The sequence below is a fragment of the Falco cherrug genome, chromosome 4 (genome assembly GCF_023634085.1).
Source record: "Falco cherrug isolate bFalChe1 chromosome 4, bFalChe1.pri, whole genome shotgun sequence".
Lineage (NCBI taxonomy): Eukaryota > Metazoa > Chordata > Aves > Falconiformes > Falconidae > Falco > Falco cherrug.
Window position 1 is genome coordinate 99,887,646 of NC_073700.1, and position 12,744 is coordinate 99,900,389.

General features: G+C 39.8%; 1 protein-coding gene across 1 annotated transcript in view; it reads right to left on the reverse strand.

The window, feature by feature from the left end:
- Window positions 1-2,878: 2,878 nt before the first annotated feature.
- The window catches only part of NEK11 (NIMA related kinase 11), an 84,240-nt gene continuing 74,374 nt past the window's right edge, over window positions 2,879-12,744 (reverse strand). Inside the window, 1 exon segment of the mRNA XM_055707633.1 lies at window positions 2,879-3,860. Coding sequence (XP_055563608.1) covers window positions 3,656-3,860 — 205 coding nt within the window. The 3' untranslated portion in view covers window positions 2,879-3,655.

Sequence of the window (12,744 nt, forward strand, 5' to 3'; positions counted from 1 at the left end):
TTCTTCATCTTAAGCCCTTTTCCTGCAGCAAGCAGAATAAACCTGAAAACTAAAATCTATCCTATGCAAGATCTGATCTTCTATGAAGAGATTTATTTTTTCTAAAAAAAAAAATTCTGGCAAGTCACTGCATTTTGTAATAGACCTTGTAATGAATTTGATCTGTTTCTCTCCTTCCATCAAGGCTTTATTAGGTTAGAAAAGAACTCTGCCCTTCTCTCCTTGTAGATTAACCTGTTCATGGAACAATAAGGCCTGTTAAAAGCCTGACTGGGCTTGACTATTGCTTGGACTTCATGATCACTGACCATTCCTGCTTTCTTGAGACTTTTGGCATTTCTAGGGACCTCTAAGGATTCATTACCATACTTTTTTTTGTCAGTTCAAAATTTACTATTCTCTTTTTATACTGCACTTGCCTACAGAAAAATAACTGATCTGGTAACCATATAGAGATTATCAGCATGACATTTCAATAAATGCTGTTACCTTTAATACTCATACCATTGTACCAAATGCAGCTTCCCCAGGTTCCACAAAGACAGCCTACCCATATTATGGCACCAGCCTCTCTACCCCAGGGTGTGTAGAGACAATTTTTGATTCATGTGTCTATATATATTTTTATAAAATATACACAATTTTTGATTCATGTGTCTACATATTTTTTTAAAAAATCTTCATTGATCTATTTAGTCTGAAATATTCAGAATCAGTGGATTTTTAGCCAGTGGCGACCTCAAGAGAGAATCTGATAGGAGACATGTGTGTTTGTGCAAGGTTTATGATAACAGTATCACATGAATCATGAACAGTGTAGACTATACATTATCAAGATAATATCAGTATGATGGGTATACTTAGTTGTTATGTTGTAAAACAGATAGATATGGCAATTGTCTGGAAAAAGACCTTGCAACTTTTTTTTCTATATACGCACATGCCCATCTCTGCAAGCTTGGTGATAGCACACAAAATCCCCACTGCATTAGTGCAGCTGCATTAGTGTAGAATAAGGCCTTTAAACATCACTAAAACCAAACCAAAAGTCAGCTGTGGAACTCCTGATGCATATCCTCCCTGGGGTACAGAAGGCAGGACAGAAACAAATTAATTGGGTTTTATCAAGTTCTGGTGGAGAAAGACCTAATTGTCTCTAAAATAAGAGCCAGTCCTGGTCCGGATGATGCAGTTTCAAACCCAGCAATTTGCTGAGGATTTTGAAAGGGATGAGATCTGAAAAAGGTAGGGCTTTATTGGAAAATCAGAGTAGAAACAAAGGCATATAATGCAACCTAACACCTTTCTGAAATGACTGTCAAAAGAAACAGTCATGTAAGAATTTCTGTCAAATCCACGGTATTTATTTATGTGCTTTTACTACAGTACAAAGACAAAAAGGTTCCTGCTGAGTTTAATATGTATACCACATCGCCTAACTGTGGTATGATTGATGGCAAAACCAAACCAAAGCGTTTAAAGCATATAACCAGTAAAGCAGTAGCCTCCAGATCCTCACATGACTTGAAGGTCATATCCTGCAGAAAGAAGAAAGCAACTGAAGTAACTGTAAAAAGCACTGTGATGTCTTTTTTGCATGCAACAACCAGAAGTACTTCTCATCAGAGAGCAACTGTTTCCCTGAGGGGCAACTTGCATGGCTAAACCATGTTTTCCAGGCTTTAAGGGTTGCCCTTTAATGATCTTCCTAGTGCTTGACTGCCTTCAAGAGCCTGACCCATTCCTACGCAACTCTTTCTTGCATGCTGCACAAATAAAGTCTGATGAGGTGTTTGTCATTAATAAAATGGAACTGGCTGCTTACAGAGGCTGTTTTTGAAGTTTCTGTGGTAAATCACTTTGAATCACAGCCAGAGGTAAGAGCAGTAGTCAAGATTATCTTTCTCTGACATTATTCTCACCAAGTGTCAGTTACTGTTTGCTTTGTGAACTTTTTAGTCCCTGCAACATCCAACCCCTCCTCCTGTATCTTGGACTTCGGCACGTCTGTGTTTAAATGGTCTTAAACGGAGTCATGTGCAAAAAATATGGAGGCAGGTATAGACACAACACTGAGAAGGATGGGCAGTGTAAGTACAAGAAGTAGTAACAGGAAAGAGAATGAACCTTACTGAAAATCTGGGCTTCAAACTGTCTCTCCACCTAAGGGATCTGAAGCACCACATAGAAGAAAAAAACCCTTATGTTTCCCTGCCTCAGTGAACATCACAGCAGATTTTAGCCTCTGGTTTGTAACACCATGTATTCCAAATAAAAGCTGAAATCAAACATGCCAGGATCTTCTATTACTTTGAGCTGGAAATACAATGCCACATCTTCTGTAGCTGTGCATGTCCTTTGCTTCCTCAGTCTGTGTTGCTGCTGAGACAGATTAAGATGACCCTACTTACCTTTCCCTTTGAGCATCTTAAAGCATGTCACAAAGATGGATCAGTAGCATTGCTTAAATTACTATCAATACCAGCATCCTTAGCTGTAAATAACTCATCTCAGGCCAAATAACAATGTTTTTTGATATTCATATTATTAATTTCTTTTAATGTATTTAATTCAGCCCGAGTACTTTAAGAGTTGTGGCATAAAAGCAGGAATTATAAGGATTATGATAATGGTTTGATGCCTAAAATTAATTTGGTCCACAGTTCATCTGAGATTCCCTTATGGATTGTACCACTTTGTTACCTTTTAGTGTTTTACACAGATGGATGAAGGAGCTCAGCATGCAGAATAAAGAAGAGGTGAAAGGAAAACATCAGGTATGTAATCAGAGCATGATATACAGCTGACATCAGCAAAAGTGTGATGCATATGAAGAAAGGATCATAAACACTAAGAAAAAACATTAATGGTAACTATGTGCAAGCAAAAACCCTCACGTTTATTGTTCCATCTGTGTACAATGAATTTGATCCAAAACTCTTAGAAGTCGCAGTAAGGATTTCTATCTAACATAGTTGGCTATAGCTCAGGCCTCACATCTGTCTCTACACATGCACATGCATTCGGTATATGGCCTGACATCCTTCTGCCTCTATGCATATATATACCTATCTCTGCGTAGCTGAGCATGAATATAAATACACATGTATGCATGTATTTCACAGTTCCTTTGAAAGTCACACAGATTAAATGCAGTCCTTTTGAACAATGAATAATAACAAGACAATTAGTGGCCATGTATGTTCAAGGGTAAATCTGCTGAAGTACAAAAAATACGGGCTCAAATGTCATGAGGACCAGTTAAGTGCCAGATAATCGACAGCAGCTGGAGTCTAACCCCATTTCCATCAGATGCAGCTTTGCCAGGATGTCTGAGGGCAGGATTGACACCTGGCCCAGGCCCAGAACACCTTTCTTTATGCCTTAAGTGGTGAAAAAAGGGGACTCTGGTAACAGTGAATCCTCCTCTCGAATGTCACAAACATTTGTTCTTCCTCCTGCCCCTGTAATCTGTACCATATTTACCCAGTTCGCACTGCCGTCTGGATTCTCAAATAGAGTTCACCCACATGCTTGTGTACTACGTTACCTTCAGCAGTTTCCTCTAAACACCTCCCACGCTTGCTGGCCTGAGGAAGGCAGCTCAGCATCTTCACACCTCCTTGCCTTTCCAGCGCTGTTACTGACACACCTTTTACACCTGAAGACATGATTCTGAAGCCTGTAGCTGCTCTTCAAAGTAGAGAAGCTGATCCACTTCAAAGCAATCGCTTGCTCTAGAAACCAGTTTCTCCAGACGTCTCCTGATCTCCACCTCACTGGCGTTCTGCTGTCTTGCTTGCTTGAGATAGCTGTACATGGTCTCAAAAAGTTCCACTCCCAGCTTCTCAATGGCAAATCTGGGGATAAATATTACATAAAGATCAAGTAAAAGTTAATTCACATTAGATATTAATACAAGCAATAGTTCATACTGATTTTTTCTAAATGTTGTAGCTACCTTTGATTAACATGATATAATGATGCACTTCATTTGTGTCCTGCTTTTAGCTGGGATAGAGTTAATTTTCTTCTTAGTAGTTAGTGCAGTGCTGTGTTTTGGCTATGATGTGAGAACAATGTTGATAGCACACTGATGGCTTTATTTGTTGCTGGGTGATATTTATACTAAATCAAGGACTTTTTGGTTTCTTGGGCCCTGCCAGCCAGAGGGCTGGAGGGGCACAAGAAATTGGGAGGGGACACAGCCAGGACAGGTGACCCAAGCTAGCCAAAGGGGTATTCCATACCATATGATGTCATGCTGAGCATATAAACTGGGGGAAGAAGGAAGGGGAGGGACGTGACATTTGGCATTATGGTGTTTGTCTTCCCGAGTAATGGAGCCCTGCTGTCCTGGGGATGGCCGAACACCTGCCTGCCCATGGGAAGTGGTGAATGAATACTTTGCTTTGCTTTGCTTGCATGCACAGCTTTTGCTTTACCTATTAAATTGTTCTTATCTCAACCCTTGAGTTTTACATTCCTTTCCGATCCTCCTTCCCATCCCTCTGGGGGGGGGGGGGGGGGGGGAGCGAGCAAGTGGCTGCGTGGTGCTTGGTTGCCAGCTGGGGTTAAACCACAACAATTTGTCTGACAGTACAAGGAACTAAAGTCTCCTGGGGAATTTCTCTGTGATTGATTGTTATACAAAAAGCCCAGGAGTAAAAACCTGGCCATAGTAATGTCATGGGAAGCATGGCCATCATCACTGTTACAAACCAAGATTCCTTTTCATGCTGAATCTGACGTACTGTTTTATCTACAGGAAACCTGGTATACACACATGTATTATTGCCTCTGCATTTCATCCAAGCCAAAATGAGCAACCCCAGTAGCCATACACCCAAGATTCCTTTTCATGCTGAATCTGACGTACTGTTTTATCTACAGGAAACCTGGTATACACACATGTATTATTGCCTCTGCATTTCATCCAAGCCAAAATGAGCAACCCCAGTAGCCATACACCAGTGGCATTTTATATGAACAAACACATTGCAGGATTCATTGCTTTATTTTAGCTTCTATCATATAACAAGGAAACCATTGTACAAGCTCAGCATAAGCCAACTGACATCTTTTTCTTTTCCTGCAGCACTCTCCTTTTATCTGAAGACAGACCTGTAACTCAGTGACAAAGAATACACTCACAGGATCTTAATGCTATAATTTATAAAGAAAAGCCATCTGCAAACTACAAGACAATGAACAGCACTTCTTTTTCTAAAGGCAAACACCTTTAAATTCATGTATCACAAGCCACAGGTAACATAAAATTTTCCATTCAGTGATGGGTTCATAATATTTTGATTAATATATTGGATTAATTTTCCTTCAGCATATCACAAACTATCTACCTGCTTTGCACACATCTGCCACAGGATTTGTGTTGTTTTCTTTCACTAAACTTTTATATGTTAGAGCAGTTGAGATTTGATTGTCTGTTAGTTCAAACTTGCACTTTGTAGGGGTGATGATGCTCTTCACTTAGAAAGTAAGCTGGACTATTTGGGATCACCTTGCACGAACATCTTTAATTTGCATTTTAAAATGTCTTCTTTTGGTTGGGTAAAGTTGTGGTAAGCAGCCTTTCCTTCCACTAGCATTTTGTTAGGATTTCAAGGGGGTTTAGATAGGGCAATCACTCCTTTTTCAGGAAATCCATCATGGCATGAAGACCTGTTCAATAAAGCTTCTCAGCATATCTGAACAAGGTTTCTCCAACAAATTTTCCCTCCATACTAAAATAACTAATGCTCTCTTGTATTTCTCAAGCACTATACATATTGTGTCTCTAGCATGTTACAACATTTGATACCTTAACACTTTGTTTGATGGTAATTCTTTTAGACAAAAAAGGAGGTACAAGGAAGTAAACTGCACAGTGTTCCAAAATTTCAGCCTGGATATCTGTGCTCATGTTCCCTTACCACTGACTCTCTGTCACACACTGCTTTCTACAAATTTAGACTATGGAAAACTGAGAAAATGTAATGGAAAACTGAGAAAAATGGCCCCCAGAGTTGTCCCAGGATGGGAACTGCCTCATTTATCACTCCAGCAGTGAGCTGCCTATTATTTAGAAAGGATTAGCATGCTTTTACAGTGTTTACTGTCTATACTGTCCCCGATGGGGGCTTTGAGCTGCTCCCTGCTTCTGCACACAGTGTGCTTGCCGGCACAGCCTCAGGCACAAGCAGATCGTGTCTTCAGGGGAACATGCACAAGACTCCCCGAAGGCAGTTTAAATGGTAAAACACGCACACCACCCTCCAGCAACATCCCATACTCCAGCTGTATTTTTTTGCTGATTTTGTACTGATTTTGCTACATATCTAACACCAGGGTAAGGCCAACTGTTCTAACCTGATAGCATAATTCACCTAAAGGGGTGAATTCATGTTTCATCTGTGGGCATCCTGTTATTGCTGAGTAATAACATTGTTATAGTGAGACTGCAGTCAGTAAAATTTCCACGTTATGAAAATTCCTCCATTCTTAGAAAACCGTTGCAAAGAATTTTACTTTATTGTTTCTCAAACTTCATTTGATATGAAAACATATACAGTTTCCTCAGTAATACAGAACCACTTCACTAGCATGTTAGAGACTTCTGAAAAATCCTGTTGCTATATAAATTAGGACCTACTGCTGGTAAAAACGGACAATACAGCCAATATGGTATTTTTACTTGTTATCCTAGATGTCTGCTCTGATCTCAGAAGGAGGAAACACTTCTCCTCACACCCACCTGCTCTCTGCTTTTCTGCAGCTCAGTCATGCCCAGCTGAGATCTCCCCTTTGCCTACACATTACCACTCCCTGCTGGCTCCTGACACAGAGGTGGATCAAGAGCTTGGGGCAGAGAAAGCCAAGACCCAGGATCAGAAGCCACAGGGCCAAGCTGGAAGCTCTGCAGGTCCAGATGCGACTCAGTCCTGCTTCCCGTAACTAGAAACTGCATTTTTTTCTACCAACAGTGCTGTTTAGGGGAAAACTAAAACTGTTGAAAGTTATTATCAGACACTCAAAACCTAGGAATCAGATTACCACAGGAAGCTAAGTAGGGGTTTGTTTGGCACATAATGTACATTTCTTCACAAAACTTAATCTGAAATACCACAGTATTTCTCTCCAATGGTTAAAACTCAACACTTGAGAAGCTATTTTGAAATCACTGCTACTTCATCAATGCCTTTACTGACTCCTCTCTCCCTCTTAAGACAAGGATGTTTAATTTTTTGGCAATCCTCTCTATTTAAAGATGAAAAATTAAGCAAACGTACCTTGGGAGTATTCCTTCTGCTAATAAATGTGACCTGCAGAGTTGAATCTTTTTGGTTAAGCTTGGCAGAGCATGCAAATAGGCTAATCTGTATAATAGCTGATACAATAGAATCAGGGAAAAATGTTCACAGGTTGAAAATTAAGGGGTAGGTAACAAAAATCACAACTTGCTATTACAAAAGAAGACATCAGGCTCTGTTTGGACTTGAGAGCTGCATTAATGTGAGTCTGCTACCACATCATGCTTTTTCTGTCACAGAGGTAGACGTGTGGGATCTAAGACACTAAATGTCAAATAGATGTTACTGAGTGAATCTATCATCCTGATGGAGGGAAGGAGGAGGTGGTTTCCTGCAAAGCAAGGTTTGCCCTTTACGGCCCCAGTCCTGTGCTAGGGGATATTTGTCTATCCATGCAAAGTCCTACAAAGGCACAATTACGGATTTTGCCATGCCCTTCTGTTTATAGTTACTTCTATTTCACATGAAATATAGGACACCTGCATCACTGTATTGAAATGGTTAAAAGCCTTACCACCAAATGTGCTGTGAGAACAAATACAGAGCTCACACTTACACTCTCATTTGGCCACGTTTTCTGATTTATTCTCTTTCTGTTGTCTTATAGCTCGCTTACCTACAAACGCACTATTTTCTGCCAGAAATGAGCCATCATTTCTTTCTCAGCCATGAGTACATGAGCAAAGGGGATACCTGACATCTGGGATTTCATTACTGTAACAAACTTTGTGGGCCACAACCCCATCCCACACTGCCCTAAACTGTTTTTCACTATGCTGAAATCAAAGAAGTTACATCAGGCTCTACCAACCAATGGTCTCACCCAGGATGACATACACTATTGTGCTTAAATGTCATGTCTCAGGTTGTTCTTTCTCTTGTTTCACTGTTACAGAGGCTTCCATATGTGGAGGGATTCATTGCTGGCATTGGAGCATCCTGTTTCCTAACTTTTCAGCATCTTGTTAAGCAATGAAATTCACAGCTTTCTAGTTGAACCCTATGCTCCCTGTACAATGCAGGCAATCCCAGAAAGGCATTGACCCAAAACATGAGCCCACCACAAGTGAAGAAAGGCATATCCTAAATCTGACACCTCTCTGGCTTTACTGAAGTTGGGAATCACCTCTGCCCCCCCAGAACTCGCTGCACTTCAGCATGAACACATAGAGACCATGGTTAGAGCATTTACCCAGAAAGTTGGAAACCTGGGGGAAGGACAAGATTCAAACACATGCCTCCCAGAGCAGTACCATAATCACCAGATATGGGGGACAAAGGACACCACTTCCACTCTGATTTGTATGAAAGCAGATGTCTTGGGACAGAAGAACATGTGCAATGATGGAGGATAACTCTGGATAGACTGAGGACTATGGACAACACTGGAAGTATGTGCAAGCATTACTTGCATGAAAAACTCCCTGAATAAAATAGTATGAGCAGTCCTTGGAGTCCTTCAGTCCTGGGGACTGAAATCCAGGTTACCACATGTGTGTGAGTGCCCAGAGAGTGTGCTTTCTCATGCAAACTGCAAGAGATTCAACAGCGATCCCTAGTTCCCTCAGTCCTGGCTGCAGAGAGCAGTAGCAATGCTCTAGGCAGAGAAGGCACAGGGCTGGGGACCTCCACAGCCTGGAGGTACGCTGCAACCACCTACCTACTGGCTGGACAGCAGATATTGCCAGTCCCCACACTGTCATCTGTGGAAGCTGTGGTCTGAAAAAAACCCCACATCTTGCTGCAAGCTTTTGTGCAGCACTCAGTCCACACCTGGAGAAAATCAGCTGGGGCAAGCCCCAAAGGCCACAGAGGCAGGTATCTGATTTGTGGCTATTGATGGGATCTGGGCATGAGATAGGGACTTGGTTCTATCAAGGGTAAGGTGCTTCCAAGCATGTGAGAAGCAGTACGAATATCAGCAAAATCATAGGCACTTAGCACTCTGACTCGCTGCCAGTGTTAGAGGGGAGCTAAACAGAAGCCTTGAGAACTGTAATTTTATACTCAGGGTGTCTAAAAAGGTTCCAAGTCATTTAGTGGATCTGGGCAGGCTATCTGGTGATTTGTAGCAGATTTCCTACACATCAGTGCAAAATTACTAAAATTTGACAATGTAATAATGTTGTGCTCTCAACAGGCTGAGGAAGTTGTAAATCTTTCCCTGGGTGAAAAGAATTTTCTATTATCCCATGGGTCTTTATTTTGACTATTCCACTACTAGCTACATACTGACATTTCCTTTCTGGTTTGGAGATCAATTACAATACACCTTCCTTTATGCAACACTGACAAAAGCCACAAAACAAGATTAATGCTTAAGTTTTGCACTCCTCCATGGGTGTTAGCAGCTGGGTTAATATCTCTCAACAGCTTGTCATTGCCTGCCTTGAAGGATAACTACGACACAAATCAGCAGCTAAAGGGGTTTTCAGCTTCTCACTTTCAAATGTCATTCAACATGATAGTAACTATCATTTAAAACCATTCTGCCTTCCCTCATCCACCCCTAAAAGGAAGCAGCACTTTTTGCTCACAAACACTGAGTTTCCACTAGTGCGTCCAGGGAGCTGAGGCATGGTCCATGCTCAGGAGCCAGGAGAGGCTCTGCAGCTGCCCCATGCTCTGCACAAGTCACTACTGAGCACACCAGAATAACACCATGGAAGTCCCTCTGGATCAGGCATCAGCAATAACATCTCACCTCTGCTATAACAGGCAACAAACACACAGCTCCTAAGCCAACCACAGAAAATTAAGTTATTTCAAAATACTACTGTTACTCGTGGCTACCTCAAGGCAAACCTTAAAAGAGCAGCTTTCTGGACATGGAATACCTATTCCAGTGGGCATTTATTTATCCTTTTGGATGCAGCCAGGCTGTCTGCATCCTACAGCAACAAGCATATTGTAAAACAGGACATACATCCATTGTGATAAGGGCTCCCAGGGTGTAAAAGGAAGTGTAGGGATCTCTGAAAGATTAATTTCAGCAGATGTCACTAAATTCTGTTCTCCTTAACTCAACAGTATCCCCATGGAGTCCAGCAGTATTACTTACTATTACATCCAACTCTGATTTGTCCCTGAACATGTTATTTCTAAGCATGAATCTATTAACCTTGTACTTCTCTTTAAAACAGAGTACTATCGTGCCACTTTGCAGCTAACCAGTAGTAACCTGAATCTTGGTGAAAAAGTGTTACATTTATCTCCTGAAATTACTTTGCAAAAGAATCAGGGAATTGTCTATCTTTGATCTCATACAAGATATTGTTTTCTAACTGTACCAGAAAATCTTAGGATTATCTGCTACCGCATTTCATGGTTCAGTAAACAAACAGATTTATCTCAGTTACCACACAAAAGGTCCCTTTCCTCTCAGGTTATCTTCCTGTCATTCAGTATGTTGGCATTACTGATTATGAACGATTAAAATGGTGCTGAAACTTGAAAGAAACAGCTCTAGGTTCAAAATTGCATTTGCAGCAAAGTTTGTCTGTTGCTTTCTAAAGACCCTTTGAGATCTGTTAGGAGAAGCACATTATAAGTTCCATGACTTATTTTTTAGGAACTTATTTCTAAAGGTAGGGCAATACCTTTCTAGTTCTGACAGTTGTTTCATCTTGGGAATGTGAAAAGTGTGGCAAAGTCTAAGAAAAGGGCTTAATTAAAAAAAAAAAGAAGGAAATTTAAAGAATTATTATATAAAAGCTAGTAAAAGAAAATCTGAATTGCTAATATTAGCCCCTAACTTCACCTTCAAGTCTCAATGGACTTTGACTTTTGTCATATTACTGCTGAATGAAAATTTCTTCACTTGAAGACACAATGATAATTTTCATAATTCAACCTTAATTACTTCATAATTCCTGAATTATAGCACCTTAATATGATTACAAACAAAACTCTCTAATGTCCTACTTCAAAGACCTGCAAAATCTAAAGCATATTTAGGACATGTTTTCCCATGAGCTAAGCAGGATCTTATTATTAAAAGCTGTAGACACACAGCTGAAAAAATATCAACAATAATATTCTCCATGCATCTCATTTTCTGACATAAATGAATTTGTAAAATAGGAATTGAAGCTGACATGTGCTCTTGGAAGAAGTGTTACTTAGAATTTCGAGCTGCTAGTTGAATGCTAGCTACTACAGATTTAGAATATAGTTTGTCATAAGAGGAAATGGTTTTTCAGTTTTTCCCACAGAAAAAAACCACCAAATCACAACAAAACATGATCATTTAAATCAAACCTACCTATTTCAATTTTAGTCTTCCTATATTAACAAATTTACTGCCAATATAAAAAATGAAAAACAAGTTTACTTATGTGGAGCTGTTCTTCAGGGGGGAAGACAGCTGAAAATGATACCATTTAGTGGCCATGAAGAATTACCTGAAACATGCTTCCCCCGGCAGCAGTTTCTTTATACACATTTTGAGATTTCCTAGCCTTGCTAAAATTATTTTAAACATCATCCTGGTTTTTAACAGTGTCATGGCATACAAAGAATCTTTGAAAAATCATCAGTTTAACTCATTCAGCATCACTGATAAAGATCAAGCAAAAATTCAAGGCACATTTAACATATCTGATGCCATTTGCTTTGATTGTCAATGCATTTGTTTTAGACAGATGTGTCTGAAGAGCAAGAAAATATACAGCTGCTTCTTGAATGTGGGCATGCAAGCATACAGTAGTTATCTCTGAAAAGTCAACAATTATATACAGTTGTCATCCAAGTTTAAGAATAAAACTGCAAACTTTTATTCAGCTGTGCGGTAATTCAGAGGTAATGCTGATCTCCTTTTACATGGCTTGAATTTTTTTTGGGGTCTCTCCTGATTTAGGGTCTCACACCAAAATGACAGTTACAAAACTAACAATTTGCCCATCAGAGAAAGGAAAAAATACAGATTTATGCATTTCAATGAAACAATCACAATATTAGATACTACTACATATATTTTTGCTCAATGCAAGCATTGCCTTTAGCCATATTGTATTAAATGTTACTATTGGCTGGAAAACAACACATTTCTGAGTTATCAATAAGCCAGTCTCATTAAAATGCTGTCAACATGTCAAGTGCATCAATGGAGAGATTAATGTAATCAGCTGGTATGGAGCTGGACAATTCTTGATAGAAACATCACAAGCCCCATAGTAATTTACTAAAAAAACCTTCAGCTAGGCTTGTGTACTGTGCAACAGCAGAGGGAGATGAAGCAGCACTTGAGAGCTGAATTATGCTCAACAACCATACAGTTATCATAAAAGTAATAATACTCTTAAGTAATCCAATCAAAAAGACATTTTAAAAGCTAAAAAAACCCCCAACTACTGTTGAACCTGAGATACCCAGTTATGACGAGTATATATGCACATATACACATACACATAAAAATAGATATTAACATATACAC